The sequence below is a fragment of the Ylistrum balloti genome, unplaced genomic scaffold, assembly GCF_031769215.1.
Source record: "Ylistrum balloti isolate Yb309-2 unplaced genomic scaffold, AGI_CSIRO_Ybal_v1 Utg369656, whole genome shotgun sequence".
Classification (NCBI taxonomy): Eukaryota; Metazoa; Mollusca; class Bivalvia; order Pectinida; family Pectinidae; genus Ylistrum; species Ylistrum balloti.
Window position 1 is genome coordinate 301,788 of NW_026781909.1, and position 23,282 is coordinate 325,069.

Consider the following 23,282-nt stretch of genomic DNA (forward strand, 5'->3'; position numbering starts at 1 on the left):
AGTGATAAAATAAGTTGTAATTTGCAGATGATAAAACCAAAATACATATGTTTATAGTGAATGATCCGTCAGGTATTCCAGTTGACAAACAGAATAGAAGGAGGGGAATACAAGACTAAAACTTAATTAAAATGGATCTCGGTGTCTATAACGATCAATCTACTTGTACTAGATATGGAATGACACGAAATGTGAGAAATTACTAGTGGAAGGGAAGAAAACATTCTATTAAAGTAAATGTGTAAAAGTCTCTGAGTCAAGCAATTACAATCAAAGGTATTTTGTCGCCTTTCTGGAGTCTGTGCAGAATACAATCTACAAAGCCCGTTCTTTGAATTAAATATAGATGTATAGTGGTGATGTCGGAAATTCTATATTGTTAGCTGACTGGTAAAACGTTCTAAAATTCTGTCTATAATTTTAAACCCAGTACCTGACATTATGAAGAGTAATTTATATCTATATCTGTATGTATCCACGTTGTCATTAAATGTCTATGACGATTTCATTGGATATCAAGTTGAATGAATTTTACTTTTTAAATCTGGACAAACACTTTTTCCGTGTTTGTTTCCAAATTCAAAACATTACTGCAAGTATGTTAGATTGAGAATCAGTTTATTTCATAAATATCTATTCGTCTTATCGTTGTATTTTCAGATTTTCCTGGCGACCACATATAACCCTGAAATGTTCATATCCAATTGTCACTGTCATTGAAAGTGTTAACACTGGATTAACTATTGACATTTTCAAATATGTAAATTAATAGGCTTTTCTCAAAACCAGTATTTCAATTTTAACAAGATTTGTAACACATGCCCCGTCTCTTATATTCGAATGTGGTCATGCTGCATAAATTTGAACGTGATTTGAATTTATTTAGTATGTGAGAAAAGGAAACCAGCAAGTATTGATTTCAGGTTCAAATCACTTGGAAAAAAGATACGTAGCAAAGAGACACAATACTCATCAGTATAAGTATTTAAAGCTACGTGTAATTTAACGATAACTCATACATATTTAGATTTCCGCTTGAGTACACATGCGCTTGTAGGCGGTCGGAAACGTCTACCTGGGCCAGTGTAGGTTAGGAACGTTTATGATGAGGTATTGCCCTCCAGTCATTCCAAGAGAGCAAACAGTATACTTTGTAGTATAAATAGGTCTAACTTAATGTTTAGCACATATACATTCACAGAAATTGTGACGAAAACGGACAGTGTGTGGATGTGTGGAGCTGATTCTGTTGTAATAACTTACGGAGTCCCTTGTGTCAAACAGGATAAAGCTATCTCCTTTATATAAAAATCATGAAGAATTCAGCTTATGAAATGAATGAAAAGAACGGAACCGACGGGGTGAGTTTCGAACTTAGCATTTTCTCGAAATTAACGATATTATACAAAAATTACATTTTTAAAAATTTATATCGCTTTCTGTTACGTCAGATATCTTTCAAAAATGGCGGTACGAATACACACGTCGTATTTTAATTAACTGCTGCTTGGCCTGTTGGCTGACTAATTCAAATTTGTATTTCTAACTACTTTACCTGAAAGACATATACTTGAATATAACGGTAACACATTGACGGTTTAGCAGGTAGATTGCTATTTCTTATTTATTGCACGTTTCATATTATTTTTTTCAAATTTGATTTTATTTTTGAGATATTCAGACAACGACAGGTAACATTTTAACCTTTATGTTTAATGACAGGTAAGACCCACATAATCAGATATAACACACCTGTGGCCAACATCTACTTCATGGGTCAACCGAGAAGTCCTTAAGGATACTCATAAGTAATACCTAAACATGACGGATGTTAGAGAGTTCCAATATTACGTCAATGTTTCAATGACTATAATCAATCAGAGTTAAGTTAATATTCAAGGTCAATCCAAAGGTATACCATGTTTGGTTCGTCTGCTGAAATGCCATGATATTGACGTAAATAAATAAATAACTTTTTTTGTAAAACAAATACAGTTTAGAATCATTGGTCTTTCTATTGGTGATTAATTAATGTTGGGTCTGTATTACTTAAAATAGTTAAACAAGATGTTTGTATCCAGAATTATGTGTACCACACAATGTACGAAACGTAATGAAATTCACATCGTTCTAATACATTGTATGTGTGATGAATATGTCACCAACGTCAGATACAACATCATATATTGTTCACCTTTGGATAATTTTAAAATGTTATGATACGTGAATGTAACATTAACTTCATTCATACAATCATGAATGCCATTCAGTGGTATTTATTGCCAGACACAAACATATTAGGATTAAGGTAAATCCTAAACTTTACAAACAGAATATTTCATGCGTAATTTCTTTATCAAAGAAATACTTAATGTATTGCAGAGCTCAAAACAAACTTTTTTCTGGGAAGATTGCTGAGGTTGATATCATGACGACTTTAAAGATATATTTTTATAAATTTTGTTTCGGTTCTGTGCCTCTGTGACGCAGGGAAGAGAGAGGAGTGGGTGTTGTTTACGCAGTTTTACATAACAATTAACAAATACAGATAGATGATTTGATTTGTCGGGAGAGGGAACAGGTAATTAGGGTGTGATTCAGGTATGACCAGGTGAGGAGATGTAGGTTCAAAAATACATATATTTAAATAGGTCCGGTACGGACGATACATTTATAAAAGGTGACAGAGTATCTAAGGGATGTGGACGGTACATATACAGAAGGTGACGGGGTATGTAGTGAAGGTGACGGGATATGTAGGGTGTTGACGGGGTACAGGTTGAGATGACGGGGTATGTAGTGAAGGTGACGGGATATGTAGGGTGTTGACGGGGTACAGGTTGAAATGACGGGGTATGTAGTGGAGGTGACGGGATATATAGGGTGTTGACGGGGTACGGGTTGAGATGACGGGGTATGTAGTGAAAGTGACGAGATATGTAGGGTGTTGACGGGGTACGGGTTGAGCTGACAGGGTAACTAGTGAAGGTGACGGGATATAGGTTGTTGACGGGGTACAGGTTGAGATGACGGGGTACGTAGTGAAAGTGACGAGATATGTAGGGTGTTGACGAGGTACAGGTTGAGGTGACGGGGTATGTAGTGGAGGTGACGGGATATATAGGGTGTTGACGGGGTACAGATAGAGATGACGGGGTATGTAGTGAAGGTGACGGGATATATAGGGTGTTGACGGGGTACAGGTTGAACTGACGGGTATGTAGTGAAGGTGACGGGATATGTAGGGTGTTGATGTTGTACAGGTTGAGATGACGGGGTATGTAGTGATGGTGACGGGATATGTAGGGTGTTGACGGGGTACAGATAGAGATGACGGGGTATGTAGTGAAGGTGACGAGATTTATTAGGTGTTGACGGGGTACAGGTTGAGATAGCATGGTATGTAGTGGAGGTGACGGAATATGTAGTGTGTTGACGGGGTACGGGTTGAGATAACGGGGTATGTAGTGAAGGTGACGAGATATGTAGGGTGTTGACGGGGTACAGGTTGAGATGACAGGGTATGTAGCGGAGGTGACGAGATATGTAGGGTGTTGACGGGGTACGGGTTGAGATAACGGGGTATGTAGTGAAGGTGACGAGATATGTAGGGTGTTGACGGGGTACGGGTTGAGCTGACAGGGTAACTAGTGAAGGTGACGGGATATAGGTTGTTGACGGGGTACAGGTTGAGATGACGGGGTATGTAGTGAAGGTGACGGGATATATATGGGTATTGACATCCATTGACAATGGATTTTATAAGGTAGAGATGGCAGAGGGGTTTTGACAGGGTATGTTTTGGAGGTGACATGATATTAGTGTGTTGATTGGGAATGTGGCGGGATATGAAGAGGTGTGATGGCAGAGGGGTTTTGACAGGGTATGTTTTGGAGGTGAGATGATATTAGTGTGTTGATTGGGAATGTGGCGGGATATGAAGAGGTGTGAACTTAACATGATATGTAGGACTGTTGTTGTCATAAGTATGGGTCAAGCAGGGAGGAGATAAATCGGAAAGGTAACTATATATTTTTTTTTGAAAGACACTAAACACGTTTTAAAAAGAAAGAGATTCATGGAAATGATCATACTTATGAGAAATGACTAATTATCCAAGGATTGGGTAATAGGACAATGACTGGATATGGAGGAAAATTGAAAATGTCAACGTAACAACTGCTGTGTCATCTACGATAGAAACAGATGCCGACTCCATGTGACCTGAGGGAAGAGCGACCTCATTGTTTATGATGATTAATTATCATCTAGTAATTACGGACCAGGACGTGGGCCAGGACAAATTCCTTTGCCAAAAAAAACCTACATATTTGGGTCGAAAACCTGAAAACAAACGCTTGGTTAAGTGTAATTTTTGACTTCTAAACAAACACCGTTTTAGCTCGATGTCGGCCTAGATACTATTCAAACTAATGGATGTATTTGTATTATAATGTGTGTACAACCTGGAATGAAACAGAACTATTTTCTTCTCGGAAACTTGTATGACCTTAAAGTTATCTTTAGGTTGTTACGTTGAAACGAGATGTTTTCTGTTATTGTAGAGTGTGTCATGAATTAAACTAACGACAATGTGTTCTGTAGAGAATGACTTTATACACAATTTCAAATCATTGTATAACATGGCACATTTTTCGACAGCTGTGATGAGGGGAGGGGGGCAGGGCTGTTCAATGACACCATTGAAGTTTCTTTAACCTTATATAAAAGTGTTATTTGTAACTTAACCTCCAATACACGATCTCCGCCTTGTCAGTGTGTATGTGCAAGACATTTATGTTTGCATATATTGAATAAATGTGATAACAATGCCCAGGAATGTTCTAATATCTATGTAAGGATTCTTCCCAGTAATTGTTGAGGTATTTACATATACTGACAAACCGCCATGTTCTCCATGTTGTTGGGGCTTGTATGCTACGGGTTAACCAGTGTGGTGTGAGTAAACATTAGCAGAGACGACTTTGGGTGGGCAGAGGCTCTGTGAGGGTTCAGGGCGACTGTGGTTTTACCTGGTGGAGGTCTTTACTTTATCACTATGTTTTTTCTCTCTTTGTTCATCATGTTCATTCTCAGTTTTCTTTCCTTTTGAGGTAATTTCACTTTACCTCTGTCACCAATCACCCGTTTCTCCCAGTTTTTTCTTTCTCTGTGACCACTAACTACCAGCTTTTGTTCCTTTCTCTTGTATTTTTTATAATTAAAACATCTGATGTCTTTCATATATATAGATATAACGACATCAACAATATCCTTTGGCACTAACAATCTGTTCAGTTTTCAAAGGACCAAGGACTTGATATTGTACCGGTAACTTTTATGTATGAGTATGTACGAGTTCGTTCTTCCTTAAAGTTATCAAAATTTGAGTTTAAATCGGAAGTCAGGACATTGAAATTAAAACATTAAGAAATGTGTCTCCTTATCACGGTAAGATACCAATCAACAGGTCAAAATGAAGATGTTATCTTCTTCTTCAGAACCAAAAAGCTAATTATACGTTATCACAAGGGGATGAACGTGTAATAGTTCGTTATGAATCAATGTAAATAGAGATTATAATTCATACCACAAGATAGTAAATGATACATAATGATCTATTCGTATACACGGAGACAGGTGATTACCTTATCATTAACGAATATTAAATACTGTGCTAAGACACTTCAAAATCATTTATTATTAAAATATTCAATATTATATCTCGTGCCGAATCATACAAACCCTTTACTATGTCAAACTCATTCTAAAATAGTTTTGTATTCATATTCAGTTCATTAATCGATCGACATTCCATGTACCCAAATGAACCCATATGACTATCAATTAATACTACAGTATACATATAGTCATTTTATCAATATAGAGGTTATGTCCGAAGGCAGTGGCCGGACAGGGCAGACTACAGTCGCTGGTAAACAGGAATGATGTGCTATACCGAGGGCTAAATATCAGAGTTATCGTTGCTGGTACAAACCGGTATATGTCACTAGACAGTTTTATCACTATTCTTCAGTAGTGCCTGTCTTATAAGCCGCTATATACAGGTGTTCGGTTTACAGAAACGCGAAACCGCGTAAAATACGTTGTAACAACATTAATATGATACAATTATTCATAAATACATTATTTTTGCTGTATGTTTGGTTTTTTTGTTTTTTTGGGTTTTTTTTAGTGAATGGAAAATAGACTGCAGGCTTTGCATTAACTAAGTATACGTCAGAAAAAGCATCCTTGATTTGGCAGTGTCTAAATATACTGCAACTCTGGCTTTTACTTCAGGTGTGTTAGATAAATATGCTAAAGATATGAAACTTTTTTATATATGGATCGATTTAGACAGGAGGTACCTTAACATCCATTAAATAACAAACCAGCTTGAAGACATACATGTAAATCAGAACGGATTTTAGTATAAATATGATATTCACAAGAGAAATTTCGCTCTATATCACATGAAAGGACAGAATCTCTGATCCTTGGGTAAGTTATATAATGTCCTGACTTCAAAATTAAAGACACTTGGGTCGTAGTTTGTATAACTGACTACTATAGTGACATGATTCTTAAATATTGTAAGGTCTGAGTACATTTCCTTCTTCAATAGTAACTTCAGTGTCAGATGGTCATGTACTCGTGTCCCCGTGTCATAACAAGACTATATGGATGTTTGCTACAGTGAAGAAAATTTTGACATTACAAATTAGACACCAGTACGTCACAATCCCTTTACTCCAGTTTGAACGTTATATTGGACGAATCGAGGCAGTATTTGTGTACAAAATGGTAATAAACGTATTTATATAGGACGGGTACCTAATATTGGCCTGCTTGTAAAAAAGAAATAAACTATTTTACAGTCGTCATTTTCTTTTATCGTCTCTCACAGAGATCAAACGAATGCTTTGTTGAGTTCCTGTCCATAGCTATGTGTCAGTGACATTAATAAAGGTGTGGGGCAGTGTGACCGATGTCTGATACCTGGTTCTCTAAACTAATGACAACAGGCGCAACGGCGCGTTCTTAAACAACCTACAAACACAAACAAAAATAGGGAAAAAAACACTCATATCGAACATTTCTGTTTTTAGCGTTTTTCTATCGATTTAATGATTTTGAGAACTATTGATCGTGTTTTATTTATTTAACTTTATGTATCTATTTCTCTATCTGTTTTCAAATTTGCGCCGTTCTGTCTTTTCCGTCAAACTATTAAAGAAATCATGTCGACATATATATTTCAGATATTGGAAGAAATAAACATAGAAATTAGCTATTTTCCTTTATTTCTTCGAATGATGAAGAGCTACAGAAGTGAAGAGAAAAATATAACAATAATATGAACAAGACTGAAAGTAACATGTATATTCAAATATACATATACTTTTCAATAAAACATTATCAGTATATTCGTCTCATGCCAATATTTCAAGGTTCATTTTACCAATTCAGGTACATAATTGTATTATATTGATATTCCTTCACTCATTATTCAGTGATATCTGTATATAGTATATGTAAAGTGGAAGCGTAAAAACGCAGTGTAAATATAGCCACAAAACTACCATAGACTATGCCTATGTATGAGAGATCAGACACAAATCAACTCAGATCAAATACACTGCTGCATTGAAGGATTCTAGAAATATTTTGTAATTAATTTATTGATAAATTCGATTGAATATCAAGTCGTTTTACTGTCAAGATGAATCAGATAAGGAGTTTTGATGCTTCTTGATTTTGAAATCCAAGCTAGGCCTGTATGTTGGTATACTTAATTTATCAACAAATAGATTTTCACCTAAAGCAGTGTAATTGTATTTCAAAAAAGACAAAAAAGAAAAGATCAGAAGGCATCCATGTTTATATTCCGATGTTTTGAAATTTATTTTTATTTTCGCTATCATTATTGGGAGAGGAATGGGGCGGGGGAGTAGAGAGGGGGGGGGGTTAAGAAGGCGCAAACTGTCCACCTGAAAATCTCTAATATGATCTTTATTTACAGCTTTTACAAAGTAATGTGAAGCATGTTTCTAAATCGGTAAGAATTGTAAACAAATAAAAGCGACTCTGGTAAACCGACATCTTAATGTTGGGTTTACGACTTTATTTACAAATCACACTATTTAATGTCTCTCTTCACTATTTATTCGGAAACCGAAAACGTGTGATGGTAAAATAAACGAGTCAGAAAGAATTGTAATGGTAAGAAATAACCTCTATTTGACCACTCGTAAAACCAACAGTTTCTTTATTTTCAAGGGTATCTTTGGAAATCTCGGCATTTATATTCTTCTGGTGGACCTAATGGTCACCTGATAGGAGTAATTTTACCTGTTAACTACCTTTGTCGACCACAAGGTTCCCTTCTCTTAAGACTCTAAACTGACTAGCCTCCGGACACAATGACCTTTATCTAAACTACAAAGTTAGTCTTGAATAAAAATTAGATGGGCAGTTTTTGACAAAGGCAATGGTCAGTTCAAGCTGATAACGTGGTATGTATTTGGAATATCACGGGTAAAATAGAAAAAAAATAACTCGCACAAATGCAAAGAAAGATTGGAGATGTTCTGAATGACAATAAAAGCACCTGTCTAGCTGTCTCTTTGATGTATAGATTCCAAATTATTATTTCTTTGTTTACAAATAACACTGGTTTTATTGTGTCCGAAATTTTATACGCAGACATCATTAATTGTTTGCAAAACCGATTCTTCAATGTTTACAATGATCAGCCGTATGTTTATAAGGAACATATCAATTCACCATGGTTATATTATGAACTTTCTCATTAAAACTGTAAAACTGTCTCGAAGACCTGTGGTGTGTGTGTAGGGGAGGGGTAGAGAGTTTAGGAGAGCCAAGATTTACAAACAAACAATAATTCATATAACCAAGAGAGTTTAAATCGAGTCAACAAACTTCTGAAACTGTTGAAAATAAACACGTTACGAAATAGAGTTAAAGATCCTTTGATCTATCGAAATCTGATTGATCGCTATAATTGTATATTAGGTCATACATCATGATGGAAATTCGTAAGAACAAAAACATGAAGAAATACAGCAGACCTGTGGTAAGGAAGTTAGGAAGAATGTTAAGCCGTGACTAATACGTGTCTTTCATCGGTTTGGATTTATTTGGGTGTAGCGGTGTGTGTTCATGCATAATTAAGGCGTCAATGAGACAGGACGTACACAACACACATGACTTTGCATACATTGAAACCAACAAGATGTGTGTTCAGATGTTCAGTGTTGACAAGACCGACCGTCAACTATTTGTCGAGAGTCTATATTTGCGATCATTGTTAGGTACATATCAACTGTCCTTAAAGTGCATCTGTTGATATAGTAACAATTATTCAGGACTGAAATATAAAAAAATATTTACATGGTTATGGCATCAGGTTCGTTTACCTTGTCACCAGGGACAAATCCAACTCGTCTTCCACATATGTAAAAAGTAGAGGAACGAAAGTACTAAACCCTTAACGTATTTTTATAACTTGTTTTAGGTGATTTTTATAGTGTGTTACAGAGTAAGGTAGTTTCGGAGTCGAAGATCTTAATTCACTTGATGTTATCGCTTAATTAGATCATTTGAGATATGATCAATCACAACAAACAAATAACAAATATATATATATATAAAAGAAAGATATCCGCCATTTGATAAAACTCTACCATCAATCTTGAACAATTCTTCAGTGTGTTGAGATAGAAGTTCTATTTTTGGAGAAATCTTGAAGCTATGGCTATGGTCTTCATTGTGATGTCATAATGCATTCGACGTCATTTCGTTGTCCTACTTTGGCGTCAGAAAAGGTAGAATTACGCAAATTCGTTTATAAAGACATTTCAGTGTTATATTCACTGAATGCTAGGCAAACTAAATGAGAAATTACCACGGTTTACAATAATGACAGAAAGAAATGTCGGAATCACCAGATATGTTTCCTAATGTGTATTTAGCTAGAGTAATCAGTAAAGGAAACTAAGACAGTACAGGGACACGTGGTGACCTACTCAGTATATCATTAATGCTAATGATTCCCTAAGCCATAAAAGTAAAACGACATTTGATTGAAAGATACATACATCACGTCACAACAGGTACAGGTAGCTCGTCCATGAACAAAAAGACACCTGCTCATTCGTGTCGTCACTAAGGAGATTATTCACACGAAATAAAAAATGCATGTGCAGGAATGATTAATGAATTGATTTACACAATAAGTAACATGATGACGATGAATACTATTGCCGATTTTTGTTGATATACATTCAATTTGTGATTGCATGATATAAACTTCATTTGTGGGTCTTTCAAGTCTGACCGTGGAGCACTGAAAAAAATTGTAAGCGTTTGTATTAATTCTATTTTGTATAATATCGCTTTGTGTATCGTACATATAACTTTAAAAACAAAATATTAACGCGACAATTAAGATTTCCGATGATAATCACTAATGTTTTCAAGCATTGCGTTATAATTTAGGTTACTATGTAATGCAATGTAATGTACAATGCAATCATCTGAAGATGGGTGATATCGGAGGGAAAATATCAGTAATCCTATGACAAACGAATCTTATAAACGGCGTAGGAAGGAAATTCAAATATTTTACTGAAGACGTTTATCAAGGAAGAGAAATGAATCCTACTGCTAAGGGTTTTTTTCTTGTTAAAATTTTCGCTGTTTAAGCTCCAAAACGCGAAAAATCATAATCCTTTAAAATAGCAGCCTTTTCTATGTTACAAGTGACAAATCAACAGGACCTAGGTCTAATGACCACAAACAATATCACACAGTGACAACAATTACCCACAAATGATTTTAGACGATTCAGAAATGCCACAGCACCGAAATATAGGTGATGATATCTCCACAAATATTTTAACATAATAAACATTGTAACATGCCTAACTAGTATAGGTCAACAGAGTACACAGTTACATTGGTAATCTATTTGTTCATTCCATTAAACTCTATTGTTTTGTCTTTTTCAGGGTTCCAATTATTACAATGGAAGTCAGGTAACAGAGTCAAGTGGTGACCTCACAGGTTCTGGTGAACCGGAAGAGGATCGTGGAGAATGGGGAAGCAAGTGGGAGTTTATCCTGTCCTGTATTGGTCTCTCTGTGGGTCTCGGAAATGTTTGGAGGTTCCCTTATCTAGCATACGACAATGGCGGAGGTAAAGTGTTCCCATCACTTTGTCAATCTGTCAGCACATGAATCACTTTCTTAACTAAATCGCCGAATATCAATGGAACGGAACTAAAGGAAAAATAGTTCATCGCTCCCGATGATTTAGACAGAGAAATCGCGATGATGATAAAAAGGATAAGAATTTTGAGCTTCAGTTCGTAGGAAAACCTCGTAATCTTTCTTGATATGAGACCCAGACATATCTCTGTCGACATTACACTGGGTGATTCTTGTGATAATAGTGGTCTATCTCAAGCTACTGTTACTGTAAACACACCAATTTCAGCGGTAATCTTATTTTAGCGCCCTTTCCTCTGAATGTATTGAGTTAAAGTATGATTGCATTAAATTTAGTCTTTGATTAACGATTGCATAACAATTATTGTGTATGCGCCAATTCATCATTGCGCTGATTTGCCAAAAAGTGATGATGCGCTGAAATTTGATAGCGTGAAATTTAGTATATGTTTGTACGTTCATAATATTTTGACTTCCGGTGGATATATTAGACACATGTAATATGTCCCTGGATATTCAGCACGTGCAAAAACGTACTTTTTCAACAGTGGACAGGGAGTGATGGTCTATTGGTCAACTATTGATAGCGTCGACCGTTTGTATTAAATATCAAATTCTTTATTTAGTAATCTATTGTGCTTCAAGAAGTTTAAAACTTTTTCAATTCAAAACACAATACAAAATTAAGATAAAGGCGAGACTGTACAGTTATGCTTGGTATTCTACTCCACACGTCAAACAAAGCCAAGGTAAACATTTATTATAAACATCCGCGGGCAATGTTAGGCTTAATCGTGGAATTATACGAAACAATAGACCAACGCACGTAAACAATACTATTTCCATCAAGTTTCTTTTTTTTTCAAATCCACAATTTATCATTTTGCCAAATGCCGGAGGCAGTTTAGCGAACCATGACAACGGAAGATGTCGATACCGTCTATTCTTCTGATCAGTTAACATCTTTCAGACATGTATGTGACATTTATCTAGCATGATACAAACAGTGCTATATATAAACAAGAACTCGCCATTAACGTTTAAGAGGGACACTCAATCAGCATTAGAGCTAATTGAAAGCAGACAAGAACGTACATGATTAAAACTGCTCTGTTGGCACCCACAAAATAGATACATGTGTACTGTATTGCAAGTACACATGTGTAATATGACCTTTGGACCTTTTATTGGCTCGATATTATCATTCTGTTAGTATTATGGCGTCATAACGTTATGACGTCATCTGCATTATGACGTCATCAAAGAGAACTGTGTAAAGTGGGAATATTAGATTTTGTTTCATTCCAATAAATGGTTGTGTTCTCAAATATTTGCAAAGAGCATTAATATTATGATAATAGCAAAAAATAAGATTTCTGAAAATGCTCAGACTCATTTCAAAAATCTCATATGAATAAAAGCTCACGAGAAATTCTCTATAAAACGAATCAATTAACATGAAGGAAAATGTGACGCAAGTTGATACATTATATTACGTTTGAAATAGTCTGAGGATTATTACCTGAGGATTTCACAGGGAAATGAAAATATAAACTAGCGCATGCCCTTGTAAATTAATGAACTGATGTGTCAGTAATACAAGTTAGGTAGTGTTATACGGTGTCCTGTTTATAATCTTACATCACGTGATTGACTTGTACTTTCGCATTGTTGCTTGTACCCTTTCCACCATAAGCAATGAAAAAGAAGTTGATTTCCAAATAAAACTTTTGCATGAAATAGATCCCTATAAAGTGTTTACAAAGCCATTTGTTACCATGCCTTCTCTGTGTTGGACATTGTAACGATCTATTTATAACTACATCATAACATGCAATAATATATTCATAGGAATACCGGTATTCTTCTGACAAGTAATCTTTATTACTATCTAAATTTTCTAGAAAAAAAGTATTTTGGCTTCTAATAAAAACTTCGTTTACATTATTTGTATTAAGAAATTTCAGTCACCACTGGAGACGTTTACAGAATGTAACCGAATTTCTTCAACAGATATATTAGTCTCTATCACAATCAACAGATATATTGGTGCTATCAGAAACGATTGCTCTTAAATCATCGAATTTGAAATTGTCTCTATGGTAACCCAAGAATAATTATTTCTGTATTTATTGTTGTCTCTTGTCTGCATTTCAAATGACTTTTATTTTCTAGCTGTATTTTACTGAAGAAAATTATGTCTCTAAACTTACTACGATTCACGAATGTTGGCCAAATTCTCCTTTACTTACTATCTATTGTTTTACAGCTGCCTTTGTGATAGCATATCTGGTGCTTCAGTTCCTGATTGGAAAGCCTATGTATTTTATGGAACTTGTGATGGGACAGTATTCTGGCAAGGGGCCCACAGCCGTCTGGAACATGAACCCGTGTGCCAAAGGTATGAGTACATCGGTTTTACGTCAGTACAATAGTAGTACTGTGAAACAGCCCCTTAAAACCAAAATACCAGGATGTAACACGCAAAAGGGATGAGTACAAACCACAGTCTTTATTTATCGAAATACACACCTGCTTGTAGCAATGCCATAGATATTTTCCAAATCAAATTCCCAGATACAAGATATCGATAAAAAGTTAATGAACTATCTTTATTAGATAAACAAAACAGACTAAACTGAAAAGAATGAAAGTGAAAATAAAGTTGCAAATATGTCCTAAATGTTGCAGTAAGGCCAGTAGATCAAATATTGTTTCTTAAATCATCTAACTAGCATATGACGCATACGAGTTAATCATGTATGTAATTAAAATATCAAGATTATATTTTAATAAATTGTAGTTGGCATAATAAGTGTATAGATTAATAGATGACAGCGGATTAATCTGTACTCTCCAGCATTGATCAAAATCTGACAGCTGATGTACATGTGTATTAGATATTTAATTTTCATTTGCCTGAAGGGTTTTACCAACCATAGCAGATGTGACATTCGGATGTACCGTACAAAATCAATAGTTTAATATTAACATCTAGGACTGTTTAAACAAGACGAAAACCATGACAACTTGTGTTGTAAACATAGCACGTTTTAGGTTTTATTATTGTACACACGATCCAGCTTAATTTCGAACCTCAGAAACAGATAGATATATTGTTACATTTGTAATCTGGAAGAATTCATCGAGTCGTCCATTTGAAGTGGGCACGTTCACATATAAACAATTATGATAAGAGGTTGCACGTTGTTTAACCTATTCATATGGATAACAATATTGCTGAAAATATCAATACTCGCACATATCACGACCGTTTCCGTAGCACAGAAAATATTTTTGTGATGAAAATAAATCTTCACTTAACAACATAGATGATTAGCTCCATGTAAAATTGTATATGTGTTTGGTATGTCCCTCCTGGCGATATACTTAAAAAGAACCTTGTTGAAATCATCTAAGAAACTGATAATTTATTTGATAACAGGTATTGGTATATCTATGGCGCTTATTTCACTGGTGGTTGCTATATACTACAACGTCATCATGGCGTACACCCTCTTCTACTTCTTCTCCTCAATGCAGAAGACATTGCCGTGGACAGTCTGTAAACCAGTAAGTAGAAACTTAACCTCCAGCTTCGGAGAAATATTCTCTTGAGGAAATGTTTCCTGATTGAAAATATCGAGCGACCTTTTTGGTTTAAATATGTTCATAATTACTTCTCTGACGCTCGTTCAACCTTTATTGTCAGAATGGTGAAATCTGGGTCTCGATATGTTTATCAAATTTCTTAAAACACATATTGAATAAAAACATACGTAATCTACAAGAATTGTGTATGAGGAATATAACATCCTTTTCTTATAAATACTGAATATACAGCATTGACAACACTTTATGTTTTGTAAAGAATGTTATCCAATGGTACAAAGTTTCCCAATTCTACCAACAGATTGAAGGAGATACAAGTGAATAGCACCTTTCAATAAAAATTTAGAATTATACTCAATTAAGTCCGATAATAATGGTTTGCATCATACAGCTGTTTCATCCTTCTAGAACTCGTCAGATAGGTTAAGGGTCTTTATTTTGAGGCGACTAAGAAATCCAAAATTTAGAATGTGGAGATACACATGCTCCATAATTTAATGCATGACTTAATTTTTATATATCTGAGAATTTCAAAAGAACTGCAGTCATAACATGGACAAGAGTTTTCTTTACTAAGTCTACTTGTTTTTATAACATTCTAATAAATAACCAGAAATTAAAACCAATCAGAATAATCAACTTTATTCTAGCTTGAATTTACAATGTGTGTTATCAGGAATGGCTGCCAGAAGGATGTGTGGAGCAGACGGTGAAGAAAATGGCCTATTGTGTGTCTAACGTGACTGTTAATGAGGCTTTGGGAGTATGTCGCTGTACTGGCAACTCCACATTCGACACCAGCCTATATGACGCAGGATTTAACTGCACTAATGCCACCTACCAAGGCGATTCACCCATCCCTGTAGCACAGTTCTTCTTCGAGTAAGTTGTCATCGTGACGACAAAAATAACCCTGAATCATTAAAACATGTTTTGTAAATCACTGTTTGGCCATTTGTGCCCAAATGTAGCTTGTATCATGCGTAAAAGATATGTCCATTGTAGTTTATACCATATTTGTTTCTTCCATTCTCAAATGATTTCTTTTCTGGTTATAACTTATTTTGGCGATATTAAATTTCAGCACATTTTATTGTTTTTGAAACATTAGCACAATAATAAATTTCTCTATGCACGAGAATTGCTTTATAAGCAACAGACAGAAAATGCGACGTGCGCATGCCTAACTTACCACAATACTTTCACAACACAAAGCGCTAAAATACTTGTGTTCACATGATGTACTTCATTTTGTTTGGTCAATATATAATAAAAACAAGTCTTTGAGGAATTCCAAATACATTTTGTGTGCTTTGTGATCAGCGTTTCGTGACTTACTGTGGACGCCTCTATAACATGTTAAACTATATATCCGATTTATATTACTAAATATTCGAAGTAAATAATCTTATGTTTTGGTGTTCTGTAGTCGTGATGTTCTCGACAAGACTCCAACTCTGAGCAACGATAACATCGGCGCCCCCTTGTGGAAGCTTGCCCTATGTCTTCTCATGTCATGGATAATTGTCGTCCTCTGTCTGATCAAAGGAGTTAAATCTTCCGGCAAGGTACGTATTGAATGTATGAAATATTGCTTTACCATGGCTTTCCTGTCGCCTTGTTACCAGGACCTATCTGACTTACATATATTAGTTATATTACTCCATTGATACTATTAAAAGATGACGATTATGCATACTTAATTTTGACGTGTTCGGTTGTTTTATTCACATAATGAACTTTATAATATCACTTTTTCACCAATTCTTCCATAGTTGTCATTGTAATACCTAAACTAGATATTAACAATATTTTGATATATCATATTTTGATATTTAATGTAATGTAATCAAAACATATGTAGGATGTAACCTTACTAGTCAGTTCTCTGTTTACAAAATATCGAATCAAATTAATCAGCAAACGGTGTTATGTGCAAGCGTGCGTTTGTCCTTAGAACATTCTTATTTTTGACTAATATGTTTAATGTTTACACCGAACATTACAACAAGATCGGTTATAACTTTGTTGATAATACCTACAAAACAGTCTTATTAACTTGGACTACATGATTCGTTACTTTAAAGCCCACACAATTCAACACACCATTCACAACAAATGTGGAGATGCTGTAGAGCCTAATAATGAACTAAAACTGAATCGTACTGATGTTTCCTAATGATTGGAATGAATTTCCAAAACCAGATAGGGAGCTGCATTAACCATATGTTTCAATAAATATAGTTTTTTTCGATATCGAATCATTCTAAAAGAATATGTATTCTGATCAGCGCCACCATACATATATTTATAAAAACGGGACATGCAGGTTACATCAAACCTGTGGAAACAAAGTTCCGCTAAAATTATCAAAGGATTGTACAAACGACACACCAGTATATAAAACATGTCAATACAAATAGTTCTAGGTAAGGTACAACGTAACCAATAAAAGAACTTTACTGCATCATACAGCAGCCTTTGTCAGTTAAGATCACATCATTAACGCTAAGGACCTACATCGTAAAGCCTTGGAAATGACTGTTAATGTCCACACCAATCTTAACTATGAATTTGACACTATGGACGTTTTATTTTCAGGTTGTGTATTTCACAGCCACGTTTCCTTATGTTATCTTGCTGATCCTTTTGGTTCGGGGAGCTACCCTGGATGGAGCTATTGACGGTGTTATCTATTTTATCGTCCCTAAGTGGGAAAAGTTATTGGATGTCAACGTAAGGGTCATAACGTATTAATGAAATCAACTGGAATAGATCATTTTAATTTGTCAATAGTAGAGCGAAGAATGATATAGAATTATAAGCTCAAATAGACATGTGTCATTATCAGAATAGAGAATACCAAAACCACATAAAAATCAAACTATCACTATTTTTCAGAAGTATAATATGAATCAATCTTCTACTCGTTTGTCAGTTATATCGTTATATTAAATAAATTGGGATGTTTTGAAATGTAATACACCACACAGAAATAACATTTTTTCGGTCATTGTAACCGCTTCTGGACGTACATTTTGATATTTCTACTCAATTTTGCAGGTGTGGGTTGCAGCAGCTGGTCAGATGTTTTTCTCTCTCAGTGTATCTTTTGGAGGTATAATAATGTTTGGAAGTTATAACAAATTCAGCAATAACGTTTACGGGTGAGTTCACACAGACGGTGGGCGTTTATAGATGAATGAACATCTTCGTTATGAAATATTTGGATGTGAATGTGTTTTGTAAAACGTTAATTGTGACATACCGAAGTAAATATTAGTCCAACTGTTGTTCAGAACTGGCAGACTAATACAAGTATTACCCGTTCTGTATGTTGATATCCAAAAGATAACCAAATATCATTACCTCTAATTATATTTTGTTATATGACGGGAAAATACCTCTCCTCTCTTCAGTTGCCCACAGGTTTCGATAAAATGCAATGTTAACATGAAACAGGCAAATTTCTGCAAGAGAGGTTAATATCGCAAATTGATAATCTCGTCTAAATATAGTAACGAGGAATTTCCATGACGTGATGTACTTTAAACCGAGTCGGTAGCATCTTTTAATTAAATTCAGAATAAGATCGGGTAGAGCCAAACGACGAATTAAATCGCATCCTACAGTAATATGGTCATTCCATGACTCATCAATGATGCTAAGGACTTAGATGTTGAAGCCTAGAAGTAGATTGAGGAAAATCAAACTTGGGCTTCAGGATAACCTTGGCTGTTAATGAGTGATAAACCTCCGTAACATAATAACAATAGTTAATATAATCATATTGCCATTTAACTTTGTCTATTGTCTCGACAGTGACGCCATGTTGATTGCCGTGATGGATATAGTAACCAGCATTATTGCCGGGTTCGTTATCTTTACCACCTTTGGAGGAATGGCGAAGGAGATCGGAGTGGGTGTGGAGGACGTCGCTAAGTCAGGTAATAGCCTACGATTATGCCTGGTTCATTAATTATATCAGGCCGATAGAAAATGTTTGAAAATTTCTACAGAGGATGCTTGTTTAAAGGATACCCGGTATGTGTCCTTGTTACCTAGGACACCGAGGAAATTGTTACTACTCCACTACCTATTGGCACCATTCTGGATATACATGTACTTGACGCTTTTGTCAGATATTTATTTAATCAATGGGCTAGTGCGTCTTTTTGGAATTGTTTCTCTTGGAAATTAAAACCTCCGCGAACATAACATGGGAAAAAAACATACATGTGCATGATATGTAAATCATTTGTAGTACAAAAGGTATAAAGTGCACTTCTAAAACCACATATATTCACATATCTGTTATGTATTATAAAGGAACCGATCAACCTTAATCCAGTTTTTAGGTAAAAATGTTGTATATGAGTTTTGATTTATCTGTAGGATACGGTCTTGCATTTGTCGCCTATCCTGAAGCATTGTCCAATCTGCCGCCGTCCCAACTGTGGTCTGTCCTGTTCTTCTTTATGTTATTTACCTTGGGTCTGGACAGCGAGGTAGGCAGGAAAATACGTTTTATCTGTGTAATCATTATTCTGTAGTTGTAACAATCATTACATGAAATTATAAATGAAACATTTTATTCATGTTTCTACATATAAATGTGATTACATTCCATTGCACCGAATTTTTATCGTATTTATATTGGAAATAATACATTTGTGAGATATTGGACATGAAATGAATAAATTATTCTTTACAAGCAGTTGTCAATGATGGATACATAATGTTGAATGTTGCAGTTCGCTCTGTTAGAAACCGTACTTACTTGTATCCAGGACGAGTTCCCACATCTGAGGAAGTATAAAAGTCAGATGTGTGTTGGTCTGGGAATTGCCTTATACTTCCTCGCATTACCATGTGTAACACCGGTAATTTTCCGCTAATTTTACCAGATGTAACCAGTTTCTGAATCTTCCAAATATTTAGTAGCACTGTTTCTTATTTTTCATCAATTATGTTAAAATGATACAGTGTGGGATCCAATTCCATCTTAAATTTGAAAAAAAAGTGTGAAATCTTTTACACAAGTTTTTTATCGGTACATATGTTTCCTCTAACGTGAACTATTTGGGGCTAATGAGAGATATCAGTGTGCAATATGTTTAATATATCTCAAACAGAAAAAAAGACATTATATATCATTTACTTTTGATGTTACTTTACACTAGTATTATTGCTATGTGGAACAAAGACCCTTTGAAATATTTTTTTTATCAATTTACCTCATTCCTACTAGGCCGGGGACTACATCGTGGGATTGATGGATCATTACGGAGCTGACTTTTCAGTGCTATTTGTTGCTTCCTGCGAATGTGTGGCGGTCATGTGGGTGTATGGTAAGTAGACCTCATACCGATTAACCATCAGCTGTTTTAAGTAACAAATCATTATTCGTTACAGGGCTAAAAAATAAACAAGAAAACACCATGTTAACATAATCATAATACAAACTCAAATTCAATACAATTAGTGCAAAATATGAACAAAAGAAAACTTTACACAGACACTCCTTAATAAGGATAAGGCGAATAAGACCAGTTGTTCCGGAAAAGTAAACGTCTTCTACTTCATCGTCGACACCCGCCATGTAAATCTTGGTCAATCCAAGTAGGTGATGTCACGTTCGCAAATGGGAACAAGGCACACAGCAATTTAACCGATATGTAAACTAAAGAGTATCAAACACGTCCAGGTTTATGTCATAGAAAGAAAAACAATATTTCTCAATGAGATCACTAAAACTACTGTAAAACTTCCGCATCATTTTCATCAATCTCCATCGTTTGAAACCCTGTGTTACGCGTTTATCCATCAAATAATAGATGATGACTTCTTGCACTAATTTCGTGATAATAGGAACAGGCCCTTTAATATCGAATCAACTGCGGTATGTAAACATCATAGGTTAGGGATGTTGCTGATAATGGTCACATTAAACAATAACGTAGTAGATTTTTTATCAGTATGAGAAAATGTATCATCTATATTGTGTGATCTATCCTGATATTTTTTAAAGGTGCCAAGAGATTTATGAAGAATGTGGAATACATGTTAGGATATCCTCCACGTCCTACATGGTACTGGCTGTTCTGTTGGATCGGTTGCTCGCCCATCCTTATCGCGGTAGGTATCGCCTGTAATCCACAGTTATCGCAACTTACTCAAACTTTCAAAATATATACTAGGTGTTCACGCTTCATGCTTTTCCTGTTTACCATCTAAATTTTGAAATATCCCTATTTTGGCTGTAAGTGGTCAATTCGCGCTTCGTGGTAAAATAACGTTAAATGGTATTTTGATATAATAATGTAGTCTAGTATGAGAAATATTAGATGATATTGAGGTGAAAATTTGTGGAATTTGTTCACGAAACATGTCATTTTTTAGATCGATAGATGCTCGCCAAAATTATCATTTTCATGGTTGTGCAATGAAATAAAGGAATTAAAAGTAATAAGAGATCTATATACATATCTGTTATGTTACAGGCATTGTTTATATACCGTATGGTACAGTACAAACCTATTGAGATATCGGATGGCGTGCCCTACCCACAGTATGCGCAGTCCATTGGTTGGGCACTGACCTCTTTCGTCATGTGTCCTATCCCCATCTACTTCGTATACAAATTCCTACGCACGGAAGGGTCCTTTGTAAAGGTCAGTCAGCGTCACATTGTTTCAGTCTTTCCATTATCAGGCATGAATAGCGATAAGTTCAGAGGAATTGTATATAAATTTGAAAATCTGCTTTCCTTAAACTTTATATAGTTAATGTGAATATTTCGAGAATACACACATTTGAACCATCGAAAGAAATCCTTTTTATAGTAATAAAAGATGACGATTTATTAATAACTTTCTAATATTTTTATACAACTACATTCTGAAATATGTGTCCGATTTTTTTATTCAAACGGATAAATCTTACCTTTATGCTATTTAAAGACTTAAATATCATTAATTGATTAATCACCATTACACCTCCGTGATGCTTAAAGGCGTTATCGTGTCAACAGAAACTTTAGGTGACAAAGAGTAAATCAATGACATACTCTAATTTTATATGATAATTTAGAGGTGTTATGAAATATTTGTTATTATTTGTAGAAATTACGAAAGATAACTACACCAACTGATGCCTGGGGTCCCAATGACGGCAGTGATAAAGTGAAGATGTACGAGCCTGAACCAGCTAGGAAGTATGGTGTCGACAACCCAATATCAACACACATGTGACGAGATTAAGAATTAGTTCTGTGACATTTACAAACTCTATGCAAACCATTAATATCCTTATGATTATTTATTAAGATGAGGTCTTTCGTAAGCGTGAAGATATAGGGACAGCATGTGATATCAGTTAACATCAATGTTTTGTCTGGAATGGTAACCAGACGTTTGTGTTTATGTTCTTTGTCAAATTCTTCATTTCTTAACCCGTATTGTGAACTTTTTAAGTTACGTAACCATCAGTGCTCCTAAACATTGGACAGGACAAAAACGACAAGAAAATGAGGAGCTCCATGATGCAGTGTCCTGTGCTCAATAAATAAGTACTAAATACCAAGTCTTCGCCATCCATAGACCCTGCTTCATTCTTCAAAATATTTACCACAGATTACAGCTATCTATAATATACATATCTAAGTATGCAGTATATCATATCGAAATTTGGTCTGGATTATAGCAGATCCTAGGCAAAATTACCAGCCTGTTAATTTCTGTGAAATTATGATCTTAAGTACGTAATCGCTTTGTTTTTACATCATTATGTTCTACTTTACACCAGTGGCATTAGAATTTTAATGGCATTGCTCACGTGATCATTGTGATATTACTGTTGGAATCCAGGAAAAAGAGACTGTGTATATATGTTAAATGGCTCGTGCTGCCGGTTATAAATAACTTCATTTAGCGTGCATTGCAGTGACATCAAATAATACAACAAACGTGAAATGTTCTCTTGAAAAGCGGTGTCATTCATACCGACTATTAATACAATATCAAAAATGTCCGTGATTCATCAACATTTCTAAATTTCGTTATTGTTAAGATTTTAGATAAGTTCTGAGTATTTCATATTGTTAATATGATAATTAAGTCATCCATTGTATATCTTGAAAAATCCCACCTTTGTAAGTAGGTATCGTATAATAAGTATAAGAAGGAACACGTTATTACTTTACCTTGAATTCTAAAACGTCCAAGTGTTTGCGACTTTGCAGAAAGATGTTATCAAAAGGTATTTGACGCAACGATGAAAAGTCATTCCGCGGTATCTATGATTTTTGAAACTTCATTCCGTGGTATCTATGATTTTTGATACTTCATTCCGTGGTATCTATGATTTTTGATACTTCATTCCGTGGTATCTATGATTTCTGATACTTCATTCCGT

General features: G+C 35.1%; 1 protein-coding gene across 1 annotated transcript; it reads left to right on the forward strand.

The window, feature by feature from the left end:
• The first annotated feature begins 1,313 nt into the window (after positions 1 to 1,313).
• Positions 1,314 to 22,120, forward strand: LOC132557957 (sodium- and chloride-dependent neutral and basic amino acid transporter B(0+)-like). The gene is made up of 15 exons (XM_060222488.1): positions 1,314 to 1,361; positions 11,037 to 11,223; positions 13,525 to 13,656; positions 14,701 to 14,828; positions 15,544 to 15,749; positions 16,297 to 16,435; positions 17,469 to 17,603; positions 17,931 to 18,034; positions 18,690 to 18,814; positions 19,263 to 19,375; positions 19,622 to 19,750; positions 20,119 to 20,218; positions 20,899 to 21,005; positions 21,371 to 21,541; positions 21,992 to 22,120. The coding sequence occupies exons 1-15, from the start codon at positions 1,314 to 1,316 to the stop codon at positions 22,118 to 22,120; spliced, it is 1,953 nt and encodes a 650-aa protein (XP_060078471.1).
• Positions 22,121 to 23,282: the final 1,162 nt, after the last annotated feature.